General features: G+C 45.4%; 1 protein-coding gene, 1 non-coding gene and 2 pseudogenes across 2 annotated transcripts; 2 read left to right on the forward strand and 2 right to left on the reverse strand.

Moving 5' to 3' along the window:
• The first annotated feature begins 8,479 nt into the window (after nucleotides 1-8,479).
• On the forward strand, nucleotides 8,480-9,294 carry LOC123441378 (annotated as a pseudogene).
• Nucleotides 9,295-9,826: 532 nt separating this feature from the next.
• Nucleotides 9,827-9,898, forward strand: TRNAD-GUC. Its single transcript has one exon. It is a non-coding gene; the product is annotated as a tRNA-Asp (tRNA).
• On the reverse strand, nucleotides 9,860-16,491 carry LOC123441380 (annotated as a pseudogene).
• A 9,242-nt stretch (nucleotides 16,492-25,733) lies between these two features.
• Nucleotides 25,734-27,159, reverse strand: LOC123442620 (F-box protein GID2-like). The gene is made up of 2 exons (XM_045118710.1): nucleotides 26,505-27,159; nucleotides 25,734-26,315 (listed from the first exon to the last, which is right to left on the reverse strand). The coding sequence occupies exons 1-2, from the start codon at nucleotides 26,990-26,992 to the stop codon at nucleotides 26,123-26,125; spliced, it is 681 nt and encodes a 226-aa protein (XP_044974645.1). The 5' UTR covers nucleotides 26,993-27,159; the 3' UTR covers nucleotides 25,734-26,122.
• Nucleotides 27,160-27,411: the final 252 nt, after the last annotated feature.

Here is a 27,411-nt window from a genome sequence, read left to right on the forward strand (position 1 = left end):
TAGAGGGTGTCCTTGGATTGTCCGTGCAAGACCATGGAAAGGAGGGCCAGGATGGAACATTGTCAGTTGTATGCCTCACATGTGTCGAGGCAAGAGGGTTGATGGTGCCCTTTCATCGCAAAGCCATAGACAACTCACCTCCGAGTTCATCGCTTATAGGCTTTCCAACTCCATCTCCTCTCTTCCTACAATGAGCATAAAAAGCGTACAAGACCTTGTGAAAGCCCTCTTTCACTACGGTGTGAAATATGGTAAGGCATGGAAAGCAAAGCAAGCCGCATTCAAGATGTTGTATGGTGATTGGGAGGAAGCATACAACCGCATACCTAGGTTGTTGGGAGCTATTGCCCACACTAACCCGGGCATGGTTCATGTGGTCGAGCCGTATGGGGAGAAAACAAGGATTCTCAATGGAAATAGGGTCCGCGTATTTGGTCGTGCATTTTGGGCATTTGAGCAATGTGTGAGGGCTTTCCAGCACTGTCGTCCTGTCATCTCCATCGATGGCACGTTTTTGACCGGACAATTCAAGGGCACTTTGTTGGTTGCAATAGCAAGTGATGCCAATAACCGGTTGATGCCTTTGGCTTTTGCTTTGGTTGAGGCAGAGAACAATGTTAACTGGGAATGGTTCTTGCATATTTTGAGAACCAAAGTATTACCGTTTGAGAGGGAAATATGTGTCATATCGGATCGCCATCAAGGCATACTTAACACGGTTGACATTGTCATTCCCGGCCATGCTCCTTTGCATCATCGATGGTGCATGAGGCATTTTTGTGCAAACTTCTACCGGGCATGTGGTAGCAAGGAGTTGGCGGATGATCTTCAAGATTGTTGTCAAGCATTTTCGGACAAACGATTTGCAAGATTGTACAATGCTTTGCTTGTAAACAAAAAACTTGATGCAGGTGGGCTTGAGTTTCTGAACATGGACATTGAACTTCGGGCCAAGTGGGCACGAGCTTATGACGAAGATGGCCGAAGATATGGTCAAATGACAAGTAACATGGCAGAATGCTTCAACCGGGTGTCCGTGCGTTGCCGGTGACGGCAATAGTTCAATACACATTCGACAAGTTGAGAGCATACTTTCTAAAGTACTCGCAAGAAACAAATGATCAGATTGCGGGAGAGAACAAGGAAAAGTACAAGTACCAGTTTCCACCAAAGGTTGACAAATGGATGGTATTTCAATCACGAAAGGCTGACTCCCAAACGGCTACCCTGTACAACAACGAGGATTGGACATACCAAGTGAATGAGCCCGGAGGAACAACAAACGATGGCCAGCAACACGGAAACAGGGCGTTCAAGGTATCTTTATCCTTGTGTGATTGCTCTTGTGGGAGGCCAAGGTTGCTTCATCTCGCATGCTCGCATTTGTACACGGCAGCTCGCAGTAGGAATGTGGACGTCAACCATCCACTAACCGTGAGGGAGTCCGAGTTCTCGATCATGACCACGAAGCATACATGGGCTCCTAGATTTGAACCATACTTTGACCAATCACAATGGCTGGAGTATCATGGAGTACAACTATGGCCTGACCCAGAGTGGAAGGTTGTGAAACTGGGAAGACGAAAGACAAAGCGTTTTAGAGGAGACATGGATGGATGGGGCCATGGTGGTGGCAGAGAAATGGGGAACAACCAATTCCAAGAGCCCACTGAGAGATCACATTGTGGAGAGTGCGGTGTAACAGGGCACAACACAAGAAGGTGTACGACGCGAAAGAAGAAGTCCAAAAACAATGATTCCAGGTCAAGCCAACCAAGTTCAAGCCAACAAGGGACGGGTCAAGGAAGCACGAGCCAACAAGGGACGGGTCAAGCAAGCACAACCCAACAAGTTCCTACTCAACATGTTCCTAGCCGACTTGGGCTTACTAGAGGACGTGGTGCTAGAGGCAGTGGTGGTGGTAGAGGCAGGGGTGCTGCTAGAGGTAGGGGTGGGATAGATCGTGGTGGTGCTAGAGGCAGGGGTGGGATAGGTGGTGGTGCTTCTAGAGGCAGTGGTGGGATATGTGGTGGACTTACTAGGATTGGTATGCGTGGATACCTACGAGGACCATTTCCGTATGTCACATATTTGACTTATCTTTATCATGTTGTTTTCCATGCTCCTTTGTGTGTTATTTTACTAACTATGAGCTTTGATGCCTGTTTTGTAGGTATGGCCGCTTCTCAACCCAACAAGGCAAAAGCGGAGTGGGGGAGGAGAAGGATGCAGCCAGTGAGGAGCAGCGGTTGATGGAGAGGGCTGCAAAGAAGTTGAGAGAGGAGGATGCAGCCGAAGCGCGAAAGAAGAAGGATGAGGAGCATAAGGCAAGGATGGATGAGCAGTGGCAAATGGAACTTGAGCGCCGGAGATATGAGGCTAGGATAAAGGAGAATGACAGGAAGACGCTAGAGAAACGTAAAAAAGAATATGAAGCTAACTTTAAGAAGATGATGGCAGAGGGCGCAACAAAGAGAGAGCGGGAGCATCAACGCTTCACGGAGAGGGTTAAGGAAGAGGCTTCAAAAATGCGCAAAAGGGAAGAGGAAGAGGAAGAAGAGAGGAAGAAGAAGAAGGGAAAGGGGCCTTGCTCAACCCAATAGAGTCGGATGCTTCTATTCTCATGCGCGCTTTCATCTTCGAACCCTATGTGTTGTTGAACCCTATGTGTTGTTGAACCTTGTTCGCTTGCGCGCTTTCTTACTATGAAACTCCACTATGTATGCACTTTTGGACGTATGTTCTTTACGAACCCTATGTATGTTTGAACTCCACCCTCTTTGTGTTGTATGTTTTAATTCTAGTATTATTGTGTTGTATATTTGTGCATATTTGTGATGTATATTTGAACTCCTCCACCACTACGTGCTGCAGTTTTCAGCATGCCAGAATGTGTGGCGCCTAAGCCTTGGGCGTTGCACATGTGTGGCGCCTAAGGCTTAGGCGCCACACATGTGAAACAGAGTAATAGAAAGTCCACATCTGAGATGCCAGTAGGTTTTCACATGTGTGGCGTCTAAGGCTTAGGCGCCACACATGTGCAACGCCCAAGGCTTAGGCGCCACACAATTGAAAACCTACTGGCATCTCAAATGTGGACTTTCTGTTACTCTGTTTCACATGTGTGGCGCCTAAGCCTTAGGCGCCACACATCACATGTGTGGCGCCTAAGGCTTAGGTGCCACACAAGTGAAACAGAGTACCAGATAACTTGGCTACTCTTTTGATGAGTAATGCTCATCCTTATCTTAGTTTCACTTTGTTCTCATTTCATCAAGACTATGTTTCTCATTTCATCAAGACTATGTTCATGAGGATATGTCTTGCACTTTGTTTCTCATTTCATCAAGACTATGTTTCTCATTTCATCCAGACTATGTTGATCCTTATCCTTATCTTAGTCTTCTCAAGTGCTTTGCCATGACTCACACATATTATTTAGGTTGAGCCTATCTTAAGATTACAAACAAAGTAAGATACAACGTGCTGATACAACTTGCTGAAATTAAGATACAACTTGGTGAAATTAAGATACAACTTGCTGAAATGAAGATACAACTTGCTGAAATTAAGATACAACTTGCTCATACAACTTCGTGAAATCTACTGAGTCCAACGTGGATATTTTCCTTTTCCATCATTGGCTTCTTCTGCTGCCTTGGCCGCACGAGCTCTTTCTCTCTTTCTCTCCCTCTCAGCTTCACGGGCTTGTTCCCGCTGTCTGTAAACCTCCTCCAACTGTAGTTTCTCTTCTTGGTTTTTCCTTATCATCTCATCAAGAAAAGCCCTCTGCTCCACACAGTACTCTTCCCACTCTTTCTTCTGCGCTGCTTTCTCCTCTGCTTCAGCCTTCTCGCGGCGCTCTTCCAAGTCCCAGCTAGCCCATGCACGGCGACCTCTTTCACGAATCTCGGTCACCGCCCAGTCCGGCATTTCCGTGTCAATCCAACGATAGTACATGCAGAGAGGAGGAGGAGACTACCGGATGGATCAGATTCAAGTAAACAATAATCTGGATGACTTGAGCATACCGGGGGCCTGATGTACGCAGAAATAGATTCGGGTGGATCAGATTCATAATTGGCGCACATGAAAAATTTCATGCCCAACCAATCTGAAAAATCTTCCACCTCCTTCACCTTGCAGAGATCACCGCACCAACATCGAACTGCTTCCACCCCCTGAGGCAAACTCACACTCTTCATTTTCTTAGGCCTGATGCTTTGATCCGAGCAAGGCAAACTCATATTGACTAAAGCGGTGGTAGTGTTCTCAAGTGAGGCTGGATGACGGAGGAAGGCAGTCCAATGCCTCCTTTTATAGACCGAAAAAGAGACGTCGAAAATTTGGCGGGAACGGAGGAGGGAAAGGTGGCGGGAAAGAAGACGTGGAAATTTTGGCGGGAACGGAGGAGGGAAAGGTGGCGGGAAAGAAGACGTGGAAATTTTGGCGGGAACGGAGGAGGGAAAGGTGGTGGGAAAGAAGACGTGGAAATTTTGGCGGGAACGGAGGAGGGAAAGGTGGCGGGAAAGGGTGTGCTCAAAATTTGGGGAGAACGGAGGAGGGAAAGGTGGCGGGAAATAGTGTGCTTTGAGATGCTAGCAGGTTTTCACATGTGTGGCGCCTAAGGCTTAGGCGCCACATGTGGCGCCTAAGCCTTAGGCCACACATGTGAAAACCTGCTGGAAGCTGAATTTTGACAGGTATGCAGCATTTTGACATCACATATTTTGACAGCTTTGACAGAAATTTAAAACATATGACAGCAACACAAATAACAGAAGTTCACATTTATATTTGAATCTAACACCAACAAGTGCAAATGATTGTTCACAAGTGCAACATCAACACCAACAACACAAGTTCCCAACTCCTAATGGTTCACAAGTGCAACATCAACACCAACAACAAAAGTGAAATGGTTTGGAAATGATTGAAAACTCCAAATGGCTCCGGTTCACATCTTGGCGCCTCGTCCCCTCTTAGAAACTAGCTTCTTTCTTCTCGAAACTACAAATTGCTCCGGGTCATCCGACTCATCGTCATCGTCATCGTCATCCTCATCGTCCATGCTTCTCATCCTTGACAAACGAGAGCCCCCGGCGACCGGGTTCTTTCCTTTCGCATAATCATCCTGTGAGTACCGCCTACATCCCTTCCTAGGCTTCAACATGTAAGCGGAGCGTTGGAAAGCCTTCAACGTCATCCCATCCGCAACCTAATACATATGAAGGTTGAAAGTTCAAAGTTGAAGGTTGAAAGTGCACAATGTTTTATGGCTATGTCATACCTCAGGAGTGTCAACATCATCCTCTATAGTATTTCTTTGGGTATTAGCTGCCGAGGTAATGTCACCATCGTCCATACGAGCGCCCGAAGAAGCTGAATCGTCTAGAGTATTTCTTTCGGATGAACCGGATCTCGAAGGTGAAACATATTCAGGGTCACGGCAACCTAAAATGTTGGATAGGCGCCGTAACTTCTTGCCCTGTTCCTGTTAGATTCAAATATAAATGACATATATAAGGTACCGTATGTTGCATTCGTGGGCAAAATAATAATAATGACACAACACCTTTATGAAAAGACGAAGTGCAGATTCTCCCTTTTTCCCTCCAGGTGTCTTCTCTAGAATATCTTCGGACTCATCAACTTGTTTCTTGACCTCTTTGCGCTATGATCACAAGACAATGAAATGCAAGCGAATAGGTGTACTAGCATTCATACTTAACATAGGTGAGCACACTTACCACAAAGTTCAGGACAGGGGCGAAGGAAGTTTGGTACCCTTCGCGAATTAACTTGTTGTAATCGTCTTGGGCAAGTGCATCGTACTCAGTGGGTTCTTCCAATATGTCCTCCTCGTAAGCCGGCGGACAAATCTCGACACGAGTACTCTCCTGAAACCATCTTAGGTAGTTGTTGAACGCAAGCGAACAATGCTGGCGGTACTGGGTTCGTTGTATGCTCGAAGCTGCCTGCACACTTTGCTCGAACATAATGACATAGCTCTTATGATGCTTATGCCAATCCTTGATCTTTCGCTGCCTCCTCCTATCCAACCTGCTTTTAACAAAACCCATCAGTAGCTCGCTCAACACTAATAACAAAACTAATCAGTACTTCTTTTTTGTTACCTGTGAAGCTGTGTGTCCGTGTCCACCCACTCTGGCGGGTGTGGCTGAAAGAACCCAAATTGATGCATCACACGATGCGGGAGATGAAACTCAACCGCCCAATTGCATATAAGGGGACAACGCATTAGCCAAAGATGTTTTTCCTGCACGCATAGTGGATTGAGCTCGAACGTGTGTGCATCACCAAAGTTTTGCCCGGCACCATATGGCTGCCATTCCACCTACAACACAACATAAAAGGCAAAATTCATTTTACTCACAACATAAAAGCTGGAAGTCAACTCTGAAACCATCTTACCTGCTCGGGGGTAAGCGAATCCATCTCGTTGGTGTATTGCTTGTACAATAGGTTCACTTCGCTTGCCACCTCTCATACCAAGTCCCACTTGTAAGCCCATGTAGGAAGCCGTACAGGGTTGCCGTGGTCATCCCAGGTATTCCACTTTGAGCTTTTAGGGCGTCCAACAGGTAGGCATTCCCAGCTCCATACTGAAAGTAGGAGCATACAACCACCAACTCCACCGTCCTTTGTGGTCCTGCGACAAGCATCGTCCAACTACAAGTAACAACAAACATGCATTAGTTTGGCAGAAAAAGATAACAGAGAGTACTTAATATTAACAATTTATTACCTGCCGATACAGGTAAGCCAGTGCGGCCGAGCCCCAACTGAACTTGTTATCGAAAACAGTCAACGCCTTCAGCCACATCCATGTAGCATTCTTGCCAGTGCCGTCAGCAAAGATAGTCCTAGAGATGACGTACCACATGTACACGCGAGCATACCTCTGGATCACCTCGTCATCTGCGTCCTCAGGACAATGAGCAAAGTTCGCGGCAATCCAAGTGAAAGGAGCGCCGGCCGGGACTCTATCTTTCTTCCCTCCATCTTCTACCTCCGGCTCCTGAGGCGACATACCAATAAGGGCCTTCATTTGTTGCCGCCATCCCTCGGAATCAGTGCTCATACAAAGAGGCTTCCCCTCGATCGGAATTGCGGTGATCATGGAAACATCTTGAAGAGTAACTGTCATCTCTCCGGTCCGGAGGTGAAAACTATGTGTCTCCGGCCTCCAACGATCAATAAGTGCTGTGACTGCCGCAGCGTTCAAATTAGGCGTTGACCGACTCACAAGCTGAATGAATGGAAGGAGTCCTGTCATCTCGATGTATGGGGTGTACCGCTCATCGTACTGCATTACAGACGATGCCCCATGAGACCGGATCTTCAAGGGCGTAAGCTCCTGCAAACAGATAGGAGAAGAAGATATCAAGTGCTTATTAAATACATGTTTTTTATCGTATGATCTACTTAGCATTTTCTTCTCCGACATGAAATAGGCCCGGTGTTCAACGTCATAAACATTATTCAGAAGCCACACCATCCTACAAATCACAAAAAAAAAACTCATATTCAAAAAATTACTCATCTACTAATCCACTCATCTACATATCCTAACTACTCAAATCCTAAGAACTCATATGAATCTACTCATATACTAACTACTAAAATTCTAAGAACTCATATGAATCTACTCATATCCTAACTACTCAAATCCTAAGAACTCATATGAATCTACTCATATACTAACTACTAAAATCCTAAGAACTCATATGAATCTACTCATATCCTAACTACTCAAATCCTAAGAACTCATATGAATCTACTCATATACTAACTACTAAAATCCTAAGAACTAATATCCTAACTACTCATATCAATCTAGTCATATACTAACTATTAATACTAACTACTAATATGAATCTACTAATATACTAACTACTCAAATCCTAAGAACTCATATCCTAACTAGTCAAATCCTAAGAACCTACTCAAATCAATCTACTCAACAAAAACCTATTCCACTTGGATAGAAGGATGGGAAACGGAAGAGATTACCTTGGGGGATCAATCCAAGGAAGAAATCACAAGGAGATGGGGAGGGGATTAGGGATTCGAAGAGAGCCAGCCGCCGTCGTTGATGTTTCTGTTTGAATGAGGGAGGGGAATGGGGAGGGGGTGGGGAGGGGGGCTGGCCCGTGGCCAGTTAAGTCGATGTGTGGCGCCTAAGCGTTCGGCACCACACATTACAATGTGTGACGCCGGAGGCTTAGGCGTCACACGACCTGGGGGGTGGGCCCTCTCTGCCAGGTGGTCGGAGGGTGTGGCGCCGAACGGCTAGGCGTCACAGAGTGTAGTGTGGCGCCTAGGTGTCGGGCGTCACACAAAAGGGTCAGCCGGGTGACATTTTCTCCGAGGGATCACTCCGTGAGTTCTTCCCTCGGGGTCATTTTTGTCAATTTTTCCATGAAACGAGCCTTGTTGATATTGGGCATGGACGCATGAAGCTTGCATGCACGCCGCCTTCGACAACCCGCTGCACCACCTCGCCGTCTTCCCCTACTACGGCAACTACGTCAACCTCAGCAAGCTGGAGTACGAGCTGCTGGCGCGCTACGTGCGTGCCCGGCGGCATCGCCCCGGCCCGCGTCGCCTTCATCGGCTCCGGCCCGCTCCCCTTCAGCTCCTACGTCCTCGCCGCGCGCCACCTGCCCGACGCCGTGTTCGACAACTACGACCTGTGCGGCGCCGCCAACGAGCGCGCCGGCAAGCTGTTCCGCGGGGACACGGGCGTGGGCGCCCGCATGTCGTTCCACACGGCCGACGTCGCGGACCTCGCCGACGAGCTCGGCGCTTACGACGTCGTCCTCCTGGCGGCGCTCGTGGGCATGGCCGCCGAGGACAAGGCCAAGGTGATCGCGCACCTCGGCGCGCACATGGCGGACGGGGCGGCCCTCGTCGCACGGGGCGCGCGGGTTCCTGTACCCGGTCGTGGACCCAGAGGACATTGGGCGCGGCGGGTTCGAGGTGCTCGCCGTGTGCCACCCCGACGACGACGTGGTGAACTCCGTCATCATCGCACGGAAGTCCAGGGACATGCGTGCCGGTGGACTTGGCAGCAGCGGGCGTGCCGGTGGTGGACAGTATGCGCGCGGCACAGTGCCGGTGGTGAACCCGCCGTGCAGGTTTGGCGAGATGGTGGCGGACGTGAACCAGAAGGGGTGGGGGGGTGGGGGGGCGGGTGGGGGTGGGGTTTGCCAACGCCGAAGTGGCCTTTTGATCGATCACCGCCGCGAGGGAACGGATACGAGTTGACGTGTGCAATTTGATCGATCACCCATACCTCGCTGCTAGATCGCTTGCAATCAATCGTACGTGGTAACTATCCTACTACTACGTGGGAGTAGTTAATATAATAGCTTATGCATCTAAAATCTTGTGTTGTTTGTGCCCAATAATGTAAGTGTAGTGTTATCTACTTCCTCCTTTCCAAAATATAGAACCTTTTAAAGATTTCACTAGAAGACTACATACGGAGCAAAATGAGTGAATCTATACTCTAAAATATGTCTACGTACATCCGTATGTAATTTATAGTGTAATCTTTAAAAGGTCTTATATTTAGGAACGGAGGGAGTACACGCGAATGTCATGTACACCTTGTATGTGTAAGTGTTGATAATGATGAATTTGAGTTCACAAATAGCATGGTGGTTTCGATGCTGTATTCGTATGGGAGCACTTTTGTACGATTGTCAATTTGGGAAACAACACAAGTGAGAATGCCAATCAGGCTCTTCGGACGGTCCCGTTAAGAAAGACCAATTTGCATTTCGGAACAATTCTAGTCGTTGTAGTATAGTGGTAAGTATTCCCGCCTGTCACGCGGGTGACCCGGGTTCGATCCCCGGCAACGGCGCAACTTTTTTCGTTGGTAATTTTCTCCTTAACTTGACAGTGTTCCCTGTCTTTAATGTGTTTTTCACTGGGCAATGAGATCATCAAAGACATTTCCCTTCCTCGGCTTTGCTACAAAAATTGAAAAGGAAGCGCTTGTTCTTCTCTTCATCCTCTTTTGCCTTCAGCAGCACGAGACCTCCTCATATATCTTAATGTCGTGTGCAGATCGATCGATCCCTCGAACCAGAAGAACTGAACACTCTGTTCTTCGCCTTGGTCGCCTATATATGCATCACATATATATTCAGCACACACACTGCATGCATGAAGCCTAATCTGCTGAACATAAACGGCATGGACAAGCCACATCATTTGCATGTACATGTATATATATACCTCCTCGTGCCAGTCGGTGCACAGTGTGATGAACATGAGTAGCAAGACCTGCACCAGAACACGGCAGATGATCCCCATCCAAAGGCCCTGCACATACGATTATCATTATGTTTCACACATATCAGCATCGCATCCAAGGTAAAGGTTGGTCTAACTCCAAACCAAACGAATAGTTAGATATAGAAAGGAAAAGCACCATCCCGCCGGCGCGCAGCACGAAGGCTATGAGGTAGGCCGCCGGCACGCCGACGACGTAGAACGCGCCGAGGTTGATGAGGGCGCACATCTTCTGCCACCCACAGCCTCTAGCGACACCTATATATACACAAAATGCAGTGTCATATACACATGCGATGCATAGCTAGCAACTGATCGAGGAGCAGATTCACTTACGGCCGGTGATGTACGTACCTGAGAGAACACACTGAATCCCGTCGAAGAAGTTGGCCACCAAGATGAGCAGCAGCATCCTGGCAACGTATGCCACGACCCCCTCCTCGCTGCTGTAAGCGTGGCCCCAGACGTAGCGCACATGTGCCACCACCATCGCCATGACGATTCCTTCCGAGATGGCCAAGAACACCACGACGTGCACGGCGAGGCGCGCCGCCCCACACGGCGGTGCTAAGAGCCGCTCCCTTGCTGCCCATCCCGACGACGTGCACGAGGAGCCAGCAGACGAGCAGATGGAACAGGGCCACCGCGCCGGCGCTCCCCATGACCGGGAGCACGATGTTCTGCGACTGCAACTGCAAGAACCGGCCGCCGGCGGCCCGGACCGGACCGAGCTCTGCAGCGGGCTGATTCCCAGGGACCGCACCGGAGCAGAGAAAGCTCAGTCAAGCTTTTTGGACCGAATGGACCGACTCCAAAACCAGCTCCAGCTGCTGCTTAGTGTTATTTAGCTGCAGTTAGCTGCTGCTTAGTGTTAGTTAGCTACTGCCTAGTGTTATTTAGCTGTAGTTAGCTGCCACTGAACCAATTACAGCAGCAGCGACAGCTAAAATTCAGAAAAAAAAGATTTCTTCAGAAAAAAAAGAGCAATGGCAGTGACAGTCCAGCACCAGCAGTCCATCCACCATCACCACCGGGGGAGGCGGGATCGACGGCGTGGTCTTGTTGCGACCCCGACGTGAGGACGATCCTCCAGCTTGGACTAAGAGGAGACGTCGTCGTCGTCTCGTCGACTCGTCGGTGAAGGAGAGAGGCCGCGGAGGCGCGGACGACGGCGCCGTCGCCTTAGGGTTAGGGTTAGGAATGGAGGAGGAGGCGCCGTTCTGCTGGTAACGAGGAAGAGGAGGCAACGAGCGAGGAGGAGGCAACGGGCATCGATCAGAATACCAGATCAATCGATCTTGTTGTTGTTGGGCTCGGTCCATTCGTTCGGCCCGGTTAAAGACCGGACCGGACCGATTTTTTTTCGGTCTAGATTACTGGGCCCGGACCGGACTGTTTTCTTGTCGGGACAGGACCGAGCGGGCCAAAATCGAACGGGCCACGAGCGGGCCTAAAAGCCCGCTCGGTACGTCCATGCCTACGTGGCACTGCAGCGGGATCATCCACCGGGCGTACGTGCCTGCCTGCCTCCATGGCGATGTGTCGGGGGTCCTGGCCGAACATGAGCATGATCTCACCAGTGTAAAACCACACGACGGCGACAGGGATGCTTACGACGGTGAGTAGCAGCATGCTTACGACGGTGAGTAGCAGCATGGCGCGTTGCTTGTAGATGCCGAGGAGATGGTATTGCCCGGCGCCAAATGATTGGCCGCATAGAGTATCCAGAGCATTGGTCATGCCTGTCTGATCAGGAAGAAGAATGCCGATAGCGATGAATCATACAAATTTGAAAAACAACACATGGCTAATTATCTGGTAAAAAATGCATGCGTCATAGAAATTAGATCAACAATCTCAAAAATAGGTGGTGGTGGTAGACAGAAAATCTCTAAAGAAGAATGCATTTGACGTGGACGGAAGGTTTTCTAGAGGAGAAAGAATTTATGCAGCATCGTATCATTCCTAAAGAAAGAAACAATTCAAAATAATGCATAGAATGCTTCCAGAGAAGAAAGAGTTTGAGGCAGCCTACTACCTTTTCTGAACAAGGAAACAAAACAAAACAAAATAAAAGATGGACAGAAGCACTCGGCCCTTTGCAAACATAAAACAGAAGACCACCAAATACTAGGACTTGATCTGAAACGTAACAGAAATCCACCCAATAACTGGTAAGACACAAGAAAAAAAAAGGAAAACAAAAATGGTATTTTCTAATATAGGATGAATTAGTGACATTAGTATTACCCTTAAAAAAGGAAATAAATTAGATAAAGAAATAATGACAAAATTTGCAAGCAAATTTAAACAGAAATTATTATTTTTATAATATAAAAGTGCAGTTTTCGCAAAAAACATTTATAAGAAGGAACAAATTAGTGGCATTTGTATTACCAGTAATGATGAAAAAAATGAAATAAAAAGTAAAATCAAATCAAATTGATAAAGTTCTCTAAGAAAGAATGAATAAGTGGCGTTCATATTACCGTTTATGAAGACGAAAAATGAAAGAACAAAACTGCACACAACTTTAGACTAAAATTATACTTTTTGTAATGTACAAAGAATACTTATATAACAGTGAAATTCTCACACTCTCTTATAATTTACGCACATATTGTATACTACTTGTGTGTGTACTTAGACCAGAAAAATAAAAATAGTTTTTTCTAAGGAAGAATGTATTGGTGGCATTGGTATTACAATTTAATAAGAAAGAACATAAAAAGGTAAACATGTAACGACAAAATTTGCACACAATTTATACAAGTAACATTTTCATACTATGCAAGAGTACGCATATAATAGGGGATTTTTTGTAAAAACAAAATCTAACTATAAAAGATATTCTCACATTATTATTATCCTTTAATAAAAAACTAAAACAATACATTAGTAGTATTGTTATGACTCTTTAGGAAAATGAAAAATAAAACTTTAAAATTTTTACATACAACTTTGCGTTGAAATTGCACTTTTTGTGATATGCAAAGAATAAGTACTTCTCACAGCCTAGTGTAATCTACAAAATTGTATATTACTTGCGTATATACATTTACACATACCCGAAATCACATAAAACACATAATTTAAAAAATAAAACTTGACTAAACAAGAAAAAAAAAAGTAAAAGTAAAAATGCGTAAAAAAGGAAGAAATAACACAGTCAATGAGTGGTGGGCTTCAAGCCCAATAAGATAATCAACTGATCCCAAAAAGGGGCAAGTAGAAAATTCAATCAAAGAAGCCATGAAGACAACACAAGCAAAGAGAAAAAAACAGCACAAATCTTGTGAAAATAATCAGCATTCAAAAAAATGGACTTATCCAATTTTAATAACAAGCAACTTACATATGGTTAAAGTGTAAAGGTAAGCATATTTGAAAAAATAATCATATTGATGTAAGAGGATTTGGGTGGTGGGGCAAGTGCACAAGGAAATGACCGACAGGTTTGTGAGGGCATAGGCGGCTGGTAATGGTGACAAAAATAATAAAGCAAAATCGGTTTCTGGTCGTCCGTCTTGAAAATTACCCCTAAAGTTTGCATAAATTACCCACCATGCCACCGGTAAGTAATAGAAAACGTTTCACAAAGCGAAAAAAATTGGACTGGGCCGGCCCATGTAAAAACCTTCTATATTACGCTCTACACGCTGGGAGAATATTCAGCACACCGTATGGGCCGGCCCATGCACAGGCGTCTGCTTTTAGTTCCGTTTATTTATTTATTTTCAGTTCCGTTTTATTTCTTTATTTTAAATAATTTAGAACTTTAAATAATCTTTAAAATTCTAATAAACTGAAAATTATAAATCAACATATTTAAAAAATTAAAATGTTTGTCACTTCAAAAACTGCTCAGAGTTTTGTTAAAAATGCTCGCATATACAATAAAATGTTTGCAATTTTATAAAAATGTTTGTACAATAAGAATAGTCCATGATCTCAAATACAATTCCATGTATTAAAAACTATTAAATGCATTTAACAAAATGCTTTGTAATTCAAAATATGTCCTAAAATTTTAAAAATAGCTAATGCCTGTTTTGATAGTTTCTTTTTTTATTTAAAATTTTCCGTTCCATTTTTTTTATTTATAATTTAAATAATTTAGAATTAAAAAAACTTTTGCATATTAAAAAATAGGAATTTGGAATAAAATGCTGAGGAACTTTTATTTTGAAATAAAAATAGTATTAAAAAAAGCGCCGGATTTTTATATTTTTTTGCAAATTCCAAAACAATGTCCATGAATTTAATAAATATATTACTGATTTATAAAAATGTTTGTTTATTCAGAAAAACTTCATGCATTTCAAAAAATGTTTGTGAATTTAAAATAAAATCCTCCAACATCAAAAATTATGTTCGTCTTTTCTTGAATTGGTGGCCAATTCAAAAGAAAATATTTAAACCCGTTCGAAATATAGAAAATATTCACGATTTTTAGTAAATGTTTGTAAATTGTAAAAAATGTTCTTGATTTTAAAATCGTTCCCATATTTGTAAAATTGTTCACGAAAGATCTAATGTATGTAGTTAAACATTAATGCTTCTAAGTCTTTGTGACAATATACCTGTGTGAATTTTGAAGAATTAACTATTGGATGGATCGGATTATTATTGTATGTTTTATAAAAAAAATCTTGAAATTCAGAATAAATCTTTGAGTTACCAAGATTTTTGACAACCATGATATTTTTTTAAAAAAATGTAAAGATTGCTTCAATTTGTGAATAAATTTAAAAGAAGAAACATTTTCTTGCGTTTGTGCACAAAATTTCTAAATCAAGCGATGATATATGAATATAATGTGGTCATCATCTTTGGAGATTATGGTTTTTTTTTGTGGCAACGCACGAACCATTTTGCTAGTGGATACATATGGGGCGAGGGAGCACAAAGGGTGATGATTGTACCATGGGCTGGGCTATGCATCGTCGAAACTAACTGCCTAGAGTGGAGATGACTGAAAATTTCTCATGTTTCAGATTATTTTGTGTATGGACACATTAAAATGCAGTTGAAGCAATTGCACGTAAAATCAGAGGGCAGTCACGCACCAAAAACGGAAACTTAGGAAACACAATATAAATGTGAAAGAAAATAAACCTAATACGAACCTACAAAAGTGGTTGAAACTTCATAAAATGACCGAAACATTATTGAACAAAGGTCGGCCAATGTCACAAAAAAATTTGATTATTTTTAATTATTCTGAATTTACTGTTCATTTAATGGGTGGATCAAGATGGATGCAGCCACTACTTTCCCTATTGCAGGAATTCATGAAGTGGAGAAGATGAAGCGCCATGGTAGTCAAATGTTACTTATTACCAGCAAGCTGACACCGGTGACGGTGGCGAAGGAGGTGGAAATGGACGCGCCGGCGAGGGGCAGCTCGCCGAGGTGCCCGACGAACATGACGGAGATGGTCTGGATCAGGTTCTGCATCAGGCTGCCGACGACGAGCGGGCCGGCGAGCCACAGCTGCCGCCTCACCTCGTCGCCCACCGTCAAGCTCTCCCCTCCTGGCTCCTTGCAGCCCCGGCCGGCCCCTCCGGAGCACCGGCCGGAGAGCATCCTCGGCGCTTGCCTTGCCCACGCCGCCTTCCTCAACCTCTTGCCCGGGCCTCCCGCTCGTCGTCGTTCCTCGTGTGTTGTGACGACGAGGTTGGGGAAGGTTCGGCCGTCCGTCGGGGGTCTGGCACATCTCGCCGCTGGAAGGGACGGGGAGGCGTCGGCCGGCCTTGAGCTCGTCGAGCTCGCGGGAGAGGCTGAGGCGGCCGCCGACCTTGGCGACGGGAACGGGCGGGCAACGGCCAGCTCCATCCCGTACGTGGCCGGTGGCGCGGGAGAAGGAAGGAAGAGAGAGCTTTTCAGGCGGCCGTCCCCGGAGGAGATGGACAGCGGTCCGAGCTCAGACCCCAAGCGACGTCCATGGCCCTCACGGCCACGGGAGTTGGAGGGGCATGCGCGCAGATGTGGGTTGACGAGGTGGGTGCCTCTGCTGGTGTACGTCGCGGCTCAGCTGGAAGGCCGTGGGGGTTGTTGATAAGCGGCGTGCAAGGAGAGTGCGTTTGTGTTGTGTATTGTGTTGTACTATACCCTACCATGATCTGTGTTGCGCGTCGTCCGGTCGTGGCAATGGCGGTGAAGTATCGCTCCCCCCTTCCATGATTCATGGAGACAATCAGGGACGGAGGTAGCATACATGCATAGAGGGAGCAAGCTTGTTTATGGAAGGAGGTGAAGCTCATACGAAGTGAAATTTTTTGACTGTAACAATCACAATCATAGTAGAAAAAACAATTTGTTAGGAAGGGTCTAACAATCACAATCAAAACATAAAGGGTATTAATATTTTGGAAAGTCAAAATTTTCAACTTTGACCAAGTTGAGAACAAAATTATCGACATCTACAATATTAAATAAAAAATATGAAAATTCATTTAACGGTGAATCTAATCACAACAGTTTAATATTGTAGATTTTGATACATTTATTTACAAATTTCATCAAATTTAAAAGGTTTGACGTCTTAAAAAAGTAATACAAATTGTATTTTAAAACAGAGTGACTAGATCTTTTTAATCTGACAGTGCAGTAAAGCGCGTCCAGTCCTTCTGGTTCCATTCCATTCACCGGGGCCTTGGCTATGATGTAAATCCAACTCTGCTCCATCAATCATTCTCTTCAGATTTCACAACTCAAACCTGAACACCAGTCCTATTGTCAAGTAAGATAAAATAAACCAGCAATAAACCAAAACATACAAACCAACACGTGTCAACTCAAGAAAGAGTTTACGCCAAAACGTCAAATGCATGGCAAGGCCTATAGCTTAACGAGAACTCAGAGGTAATTTCCGGCAGTAAAAAGAACTGCAAATTTATGTATGGACATACAGTCCATAAAACATTGGGATTATTTTTGTTTGCTTCCTTCGGTATTTTCAATCATGAGGATCTTTGCTTCCAAAACTTTAGTTTGGTTTCCTTTCTTGTTTTGAATTGTTTTTTATTTCTTTCGATCAAATTTCTTCCATATGTTTAGATTAGAGTTTGCACGAAACTATAAATTGCTTCGGTCTTATTACAATTGTTTGAGACTATTTCATGTCAGATGTTGTGCCCAATGTATTTTGTTAGAGCAAACAAGATATGTTTCATGCGACCAGAGAATTGTTTTGGGTATATTGGTGATGTTCTTCCAATTTTTTTGTTAGTATCAAACGTTGCATAAAAATATTAGAACTTGCTTCTGAAGAAAATAAATTTTGCTTCAAAGCAATTCCGAATTTGCTTCCATAGAAGTTGCTTCAAACAACATGAATGGATAATAAGGTCAGGTTTTTGGTCATCTCAACACAATAAATCAGAAGCATCACTCGCTTGTTTCCACCGACTAGTGAAATGCTTCCAACCAAATAGCAATTTGTTTGCATCATAAGTGAAGAATAGTTACCCTATGAATATTACATTTGCTACAAAGTAATTGCGGAGTTGTCCGCAAAGGACAAATTTCTAATGACAATTATTTTTCAAGACAAACAAGAATATTACTTTAACCCTTGCCTGGCAGCATCGTATCATGGAAGAGAGCTCACATGTACTGCTAGTCTGTCGCCAACAAGGAATCCACCAAACAAAGAGTGGCGCCTCCTCTCAGTCATAATGCTCTAGACATCGTTATAGTATCCTTGACATGTGCCCCAAATAAAGAAGCGTGACTACAACTTTATGCTGCAAAAATGTATATATAACAGAAACATCAATCAGGCACAGTGAAGCAGACTCAGGAGTAGTTTAAACAAAATAATTCACTAAGCGAAGCATACACTTGTAGGGGTTGAAGTAAAAATTTACAAGCACAGAAGCATATGTGAGAAATATAAGTAGGAAGTGTTTGTGAGAGATAAAAGTGAAGAAGTTGAAGCAAAATTTTCACATAAAAGCATGTGTAATGTGGTTCAAGAAAATTTTCACTTCCATGAAACCATATACGTAAAAGTGAAACAAAAATAACTGGTGAAAAACTATTATTGAAGCAGGGCAATGTAAGCAAGAATAACATCTAAGAACCAATTTGCTAAATTGGATAATGAAAAAACAGAGAATAAGATGGAAATATTGAAGCAACTTTACTAGAACTCAGAAACATATTGCGTACAATATGGCAGCATGGCATGTTTCAAGGGGGATAATGGTTACAATAAAGTTGGGGAGAAGGGAAAATAAAACATTATGGAAGCAATTCAGTTGGCACAAGCAGCAGTCGAAATATGCTTCAGAAGACCTTTTTTGTGTCATGCATATAGTAATATAAAAAGGTTAATGTTGATTAAATGAAGCAATGCATGGCCATATTTTGGAAGCATTGCATGGTTCTCTCCAGATCAAAGAGAAAAGAAACATATGCCTGCTCCCTCACACGAAATGAAGCAAACTATATATCCGAAAGAAGCATATGCATTATAATGAAGAAACACAAATGGTTAAGAGGCATAAAAAACATGGTGCTGTTGGATATGTGAAAATAAAAATCCGAGAAGATATTGCCCCCAAAATTGGGAAGGACATGTGCTTCCTGTACATAACTAATTGAGAGATAATAGTAGATGACCCTGAGTACTATAGAGTGCTGAAACTCGAGCCCAACAAAAGGGTCTATACAATCATATGGACATGGCGATCAACACTTAGAACATGCAAATAAATCAGAGAGGTGTATATCAAGATTTCTTGGACTCAATACCTAGGTTAGATGAGGATGGTGCCTGCGGATGATGGGGTCGAGGGGGCGAATCCAGTTGTCTCCCTCACGTGATGGCTTCGTTCCTCAGCCGGGAGGACCCTCTGCCATGGTGAACCGGAGGCTGCATGCGACAAAGGTATTGTAGACGCTCGGGGCGGCAAGGGGGTTGTGAGCTCGCTCCTTGTGCGCGTCGTGTGGAAGGCGCGCAACCACTAGATGGGACGGCGCACCGGCCCGGTTAATCTCATGTCCAAGGGGGGATGGCTGAATCATGGCGGAGAGCTCGGTGATGGAGGCGATTATTACGGGAGTGGTTATGGCTGAACACATGGAAAGAAAATCGCCCAGATTTGGAAACACATCGACGGAAATTTGAATCTATTTCGGCAGTGAGATGAAAGCTGTATCGACGTCTCACGACCAGTCTGAGGATTAGCTCCTATCAAACTTCTGTTAGGAAGCGTTTCCTAAATATATTCCCTCCTCTCAAAATAAGTCTCAACTTTGTACTAACTTTGTATTAAATTTATTTATTTTTTAAAACTTCGTATTAAATTCATTATAAATTTAAGTCACTTATTTCGGGACAGGGAAGTATTATTTATATTTATATATATGAGCTACAGGAATCTGAGAAGCAAGCACAGATGCAACTCCAAAGTCACCTCATACTGTCAATTCGACGAAATGTTGGGCACGGAGTCTACCGATCTGTCTGCCCGCGTCTCCGTGAGGTGAGACCGAATACGCTGTTAAACGATGACAGCAAAAGTAGCAGCAGGAAATACAGTACATGTTTTACGTTGCCTGGAGAAAAAATACAGAGCAAGAAGTGGCGCCGTCGATGAAAATAATCTGCTGAGGTGAACCTCCTCGTCCTGTTCCTGATGAGTGCTTTCACATTGCCTGGCCATCTCATTCAGATACTGGTTGCTGTCAGGTTGTGCAGTGCACCTTGTCTACCGTCGGAAAGTTCACCAACTTCTTCTTCTTTTTTTCTTAATTAATCCTCCTGGATTCATGTATAATGCTAAACATCATTCTGACACTGTAACTGTTTCTGTTAATTTCTGGAGAACTGGTTCCTTTCAAGGCTCTCACCTTCAGGTTCAAAAAAAGAAAAACGATGGTGTGCTTTTTTTTTTCCTGCTATGTGGAAATTGTGCTTTTGTCGAACGGCACAATCGTCAAGACTAACTGCAGCCAAAATTCATGCCAGGAGCTTACTGGTTAAGGGTCTGAGAAGTTCAGACGCAAGTTAACCGGTTAGAAGTCGCCTCGAATTGTCAAGAAACAAATATTTGACGCGGAGTTTACCCGTATGTCTGTCTAGTACAATCAAAGTCGCTTACATCGTCGAAAAACCTGAAATTTGAATTTTGATAGACAGGGGATACCACAGTCCTCCTGACCATTCAACCATAGGTTGGTTTGCATCATGTTCATCAGAGTGATTGAGGCATTTCTATTTCGGGTTGCCTACCCATTTGGCCATCTGCCCTTCCTGATGAGTTCTGCTTTATCTCAAATCCTGGTTGTTGCAGTGTCGTCAGATGTGCAGTGCATCACAAATGACGTATTTGACAGACTACGTTAGATCGGGCCGCGCCCGCACGGAAAGAATTTGTGTCGTTTGGTTATCTGCATTGAGTGGTTGGCATGCATAGCAAGAACATTAGAGCACCTCTGGGCCTACATCCATAGGAATAGTCAAATCGGCCATTTTTGTGGAGCACGTGGACGTGGGCGATTGTACACGTGGATGTAGTCTCGAAAAGTCGCGTTATTTTCCGAAGCGTCGTCGTAAATTACCCTCACCTCCCTTCCTCACCGCTCTCTGCCCTCTTCCCACACACACCGACAGCAACCACTGTAGTCGCGTCGAGCTACGGTGGAGTGTAGGCTTGTTTTCTTCCTCGTCGTCAAATTCTTCCTCTTCATCTTCTTCCTCATCGTCGCCGTCAAGAACGATGGGTTTTGCACGGTCACCTTCCGTCGGCTCCCTGGGCATCATCTACACCTCATCGTCTTCCTCCGTCAGATCCACCACAGTCTGTGTCGTACAGTATCATTGGGACGCTTGTACTCCCTATACTTGGCCCACTTGGCCCTCTGCCGAGCGTCGTCGGAGTTGTCCTAATTCATGGACCAGCGAAGGATGTCGACTGACATAGCGCCATTCGCTGGGTCATGAATCAGTGCCCTCAACTCCTCCCTCGTCGCCTTCTTCACCACACCATCGGCCTCCTTGTGCACTTCAGCTATGCCCATGAAGTTCGAGCACGCTGCCATTGTGTCCTCGAACTTCACGTGGTCACCGAGAGAGCACCCGAGGAAGAATGCCCTCCATCCATGCCCCAGGGGAAAGGATTGGGATTGGAGTTCATGGTGAGGGAGAGGTGGTGAAACAGAGAGGTTGAAGAAGAGAGGGGGTTTGAGTGTGTGTTGGATAAGAAGTGTGAGTAAATATAGGAGCGTTAGGCCGGTAGGAATGAATGTTGAACTTTGAACTGTGTGTTGTTGATAATGCAAATGGACAAGGGCAAGGAGGTGTTGCCACCATTGGACAAGGGCAAGGAGGTCGTGCCGCCATTGGTGGACGTGCGGGTGCTCGATCATTCTAACGCCAAGCGGAGGAACTACAAGCACTACCATGTGGAGGCATGACCAACCCACTTCTGCAAGGTGATCTTTGCTCCGAAGATGGAGGCTCTGCCTTTGTCTCTGGACTTCACGAAGCACTTTTCCGCCATGCCTACAAAGTTCAGTCTAAAGACGAACACCGGCTGCTCATGGAGGGTCACGGTGAAGGTGGTCGATGGCAGGGTCACCCTTGATCAGGGTTGGGCCACCTTCGCCACCGCTCATCAGGTTAGGATCGGGTACATGTTGACTTTCAAGTTGCTCGCCCCGAACACCATGAAGGTGATCGTCTTCAACGACGACGGCGTGGAGGTGGTCAGCAAATGCAAGAAGCACGACGAGGCCTTCATCGTGAACGCGTAAATGTACTCTCGTTCGTAACTAAGTTGTTGGTTGTTCGTTTAAGACTATGTGTTGCAGTATCGTTTAAAACTTATCGTACTATGTTTAACCTTTGTGTGTGGTTAAACTTTGATATGTGCTTAAGTTTGTTCTGGTTGCTGTATTTTTCTGCCTCTGGTAACCTCACCACATCAAGGAGGAGGTTACCACACTATTGTCATGGATATAACCAAACAACCGAACTTGTGTTTCACCTCAAACCAGGCCACAACCAAACAACATGTCTTCCGTTTCGGTACATACAGGCTAGAAGGAATGCATGCAACAAATCATCACATAGATGTTGAATTTTTACCTGCATATGTTTAGCCAGACCCAACTTAAACAAATATGCAAAGTGGCCAAAAACGGTGCAGGTAACCAAACGCGTCCAAAGTTCACCAATTTCCTATTTCCATCTCACTCCTCCCGGATGCACATGGTTGGTTTATCGGTGTGACACTTTAACTTCTACTGTTATTTTTGGAGAGTTGGTTCCTTTCAAAGCTGTAAGTTAGAAACTGATTGCTTTTGTTGTCAATGCAAACGTCAAAAACTAACCACGGCCGCAATTGGCGCGATAGACCTACCGGTTACGGGTCTGAGAAGCACGGACGCGAGTTAAGCTGTTAAAAGTCACCTCAGATTGTCAAGACGCGGAAATGTTCGGCACGGGGTTTACCGATCCACCTGCGTCTCCAAGAGGCTGAAGCTGTTGTAAAATGACAGCAAAAGTAGAAGAAACACATGTTTCATGGTGACAATATCGTCGATCATAAACCATGATTTAATTTCCACTTTGATTTCGTCATGTCTCTATCGATAATTTGGAAAATAATGCACTGCCACATGATACATCAGAAAGAAAAGAATGGTACGTAGTACACATGTGACAAGGAAAGGCGACAAGCCTGAAGAAATGCTGCTTGAAGCAGCAGCAACCACAACACCACATCCATCCGTCACACCCAGAAGCTCCTAATGACACGCAACGCTGCCTCACCTTACCTCCATCATGATCATCACCATCACCATCCTCATCAGAGAGCTGAGCTGAGTGAGTGGTTTTGTGTCTCTGCACTGCAACTTGCAGAAAAGCTGAGGCAGAAAAGCACAAGCACCCAACACACAAGTTGGCCAAAAAACAAAACGTTTTGTGCCCCAGTGCTTGCTCCCTGTGCCATTCTCTACTGCCTGTCACAAGGAGCGGCTCAATTTCGTGTTTCGATCCTTTTATGATATTGAATGGGATCTGACCTTAGTTTATAAATATTTCAAGAACTGGCCATTTTCCTACGGTCGGGATTCATGACAGTAAAGATATAACAGCCTACCGTTAAGGACCCTGACGGTAGACGTGCACACCTTACCGTAAAATTTACTTAAGTATCGGATATTGTGTGTGTTCGCACCTACCGCCAGACACCTTTACGATAGGGTTGTTTAGGCTACCGTCAACCTATTTAACAGTAAGGGTACGCCGTGCTGATGTGGATATGTTTCTTACCTCCAGAGACCTTGATGGTACGTATTATATATACCCTACCGTCATGCATGGACCCTGCCGATAGGAAAAGGATCAGTTTCTGATTTTTTTGCAAATCAGAGTAAAATCTCGATCAACTTTTATAAATGAGTCAAAACACAAAACTTTGCCACAGGGAGGGGTTTGCCTCCCTCATATCTCCGGATGTCTTGCCTTTTCTCAATGTTCGGCGTCGGGGACATGTCGCGACGACGACGCCTCCACGTTTGGCGCGGCGAAGACTGGCGAGAAGATCGCTACCTTCTGGTTACGCTTATTAGATGGAAGGTATTGATTAGATTGATAATGTGTTGTATCCATACTATAAATACGTATCAGCTGATTAGGGGATTTTAAGAGCAACTCTAGCAGACCCCGCATAATGCCGGCCCGCAAAACGCGTTTGCAGTTCGCGTAAAACCACTTTTGCGGGCTGGCACAGATGCAGACCCCCCCAAACGGACCCGTATAAAAGTATATTCGTCGAATATGTTTTTTTACGGGTCGGCATCTGTGGGGTCTGCTCGGGCTCCACCGCGACGACCCGCAAACAGAAAACTGCAAATCTCGCATATGACATAGGGTTTGGCAAACAAGTTCAAATTCAAATGAAATAAACAGTTTACGCGCAAATAAAAGCGAATTTCATTACGCAAAAGAGGGCATGCAAAGGTTTGCGCCCATGTCCGGCATCATCTTGGAGGTCGATCTTCACTCCGCGCCATGGAGTCCATATTAAAGTTCATCGGCGCCACCGAATCCACATCCGTCGGTTGGAACGCTTGTTCCAACTCCCGCACCAAAATCATCCACATTGGCATCATATGGAGCAGAGAAAACATCACCGGAACTGGAACACGGACCGGTCGAGGCGACCATTCTCCCTCAAGCTCGCTGCTTCTTGCTCTCTCTTCATCTTCTCTTTAGTCTTCTTGTCACCATCGGGCTTGTGCAAATTTCTTGGGGCATCATCATCCTCATCTTCATCCATGTTTACAAGTGAGCCTCTCTTTGGCGGGGATTCTCTGTCGATCAATTTCCACTTGTTGCACTTTTGGAACAACTCCCAACAATGCTTTAATTTGAAGAATTTGTCTTCTGAAGCTTCCATGTCCTTGTATCTATGTCGAGCAATCTTGTCCTACAAAATGTGAACAAAATGATGCAATGGGGTCCTCCATGGCGGCGAGGAACGGCCGGGGAGGAGGAACCAGAGCTTGCGGAGGGGTGGCAATGGTGGTGGAGGGTGCGGGGAACGGGGAAAGGCCGTGCGGAAATGTCCCTCCCGCCAAATCTCGCGCAGGATAGGGGTTGAGCTCGGGTCGGCCTCCCAGCCCGTGAAGATGGAGGTTGGGGGAGAAGATTTGTCGCACCCCGCAAAAAATAATACGGGTTGGCGCGGGATGCGGAGTCTGCTCGTGCGGATTTTCCTGCCCCGACCCGCAATTTAGCAGTTATTTTGCGGGTCGGGGCGGGATGCGGGGTCTGCTAGAGTTGCTCTAAGCAACTTTAAAATATGTGTAAACAATGACATGTCAAAATCTGAAGAGGGGCCTCAGGCCGGGCACTATAAGGCCCCGTCCCATAGAATTTTCTTCCAGGGCCAAAAAGGAGTCAGGGAAAAAGATTTGCATATGTTGACCGAAAAAGGAGGCAGCCAAAGCTAGTGCAAGTCTGACTCATTTCCAATTCCATTGCTTGGTGGATCCAACATCAGCATCATCATCATCATCGTCATCGTCAGTAGTAATACAGATCTATACAGGAAAAGACTTCCCTATTTTTAAAATACTTATATTTTTTAAAGTACTTAATTGCAGACCAACAATGCAAAGGTCAATCCACAAGGTTGGAAAAAATGGAGCTGCAATCAAGCAAAAAGTTGACCAGATGAGCAAGGCAAGTAAATGCTGGATGACTCACTACAAACTCGTTCTGGTTAATCCAAAAAAATTACACTCGCAAACACTGGGCGCAAGCACCGAGACAGATTATATATGCTCGAAATTGAATGAATTATAGATGTGGATTAGTGGATAGGTATATATGTGTGAGATGCTGCATGAGTAAGGTTTCCAATAACATGAGCTGACCAGAAAGCAGGATCCATGAAGATTGAAAATTAAGTCCACTTGACAATGTACATGATCAGTACTGAGCACCAGTATCCCTGTCTGTCATACTACAACATCAAGCAGGTTCTTTACATCCTTTTCCCCTTACATTCTCAGTATCAACACCAACAATTATAGACTACTATGTTCTGAAAAATCCCCATAATCAATTACTTGCTTCAATAATAATACAAGCAATGAAGCTACAACAAAGGCCATATTACACTAGACTTCTGATCGGTGGCGTCGAAATGGATCGAAATATTTCCGATCGCAGCAAGCTGATCATGTAGAGTACCACACTGGAGGCCTTGATCTTGCAAACCCATGACGTAGTTCGACACCCGAGCGCCCGGCTCATCGATTACTGGGACGGCGAGGGAGGGTGAACTGCGGTGATGTCGTGGATGCTCGGCCTCCTCGCCCCCAAGCTGAGCCTGATGAAGTACTTCTGTGCGTGGCTGGCCACCTGCGTTGGCGTCCTCGTCCGCACGAAGTTGCGCGAAATGTTCCTCCAGTCCCCTTTGCCGTACTTCTTCAGGCCTAAGAGGAACAACCTGGAGACAAGAACAGAGCATATGATCAGCTTCGGCAACCAATTATGGACAGTGAATTCTTGCTACACATGATGCTGCATGACAGTCCAAGTTCCCAGTCCAAATTGCAGCCCTTCCATAGTTGAATCATCCCAAGCTCCAACTTTTAAATGCTAGCATAGCCATCTCTGATGATGTACTAAATCTCACCTATGCTCGTCCTCGGTCCACGGCGCCGGCCGCCTCCTCCCCTGTCCCGGCGCCCGCACGCCGTGCCAGTTTCCGCAGTCGCCGCCGAACCGCCGTCGGGCGTTGATGGAGACGGCGTGCGCGCGGCGGAAGCCGCCGAGCAAGAGCACGACGGCGCGGAGCAGGTGTTCCGAGAAGCCGAGGCCCGCCCACTCCCGCACGCACGCGGCCTCCCACAGCCGCTCGTCCTGCGCGAGGACCCGCCAGCCCCGGCTCACGCACGCCGCGGCGGCCAGCGTCGGCGCCTCCGCCCGCCGCAGCACCTCGAACACCACGTCCTCGCCCAGGTCCGGCGCCTGTCTCGGCTGCTCCGGTGGAGGCGGCTGGGTCGAGCTGGAGGTCCGCCGCTGCTTCTTGTTGGCTGGCTCGCTGGAGTCGCCGCCGGCACAGGAAGCGGGAGGAGGAGCCCGGGGATCACGACCAGCCGGGGAATCGGAAGCGCGCTTCATGGCCGGGCGGAGGGATGGATCCACAAAAATCTGATCTTGACGAGGATAGAGGAGATGAGGAGGATAACAGGACAGTTTACTGGAAATTAAACAACTGAGATAAGTACACCAAGATAAGATAAGAACAGGATAAACTAACTTTGGGTTTTGATTCTGTGCTTAATGATACAAGGATAGCCTTTATATAGAGTATGGGTTACATCGCATGAGAAATGACGCTAATGCCCTTAATATTAAATAAATCAGTTCTGTTATTTTACATTTAGATTTATTTTTTGATCAGAGTACACTCGAAATCCTTCATATACACGAGTATACATTTATTTTTATGAACACATGTACTCATACACTATCCCTATGAGCACATTTGAAAGACTAAGCCAGCACATCATTCTGAGATTGACGAAGTCGTCACAGAC

This window comes from Hordeum vulgare, chromosome 3H (assembly GCF_904849725.1).
Source record: "Hordeum vulgare subsp. vulgare chromosome 3H, MorexV3_pseudomolecules_assembly, whole genome shotgun sequence".
Classification (NCBI taxonomy): domain Eukaryota; kingdom Viridiplantae; phylum Streptophyta; class Magnoliopsida; order Poales; family Poaceae; genus Hordeum; species Hordeum vulgare.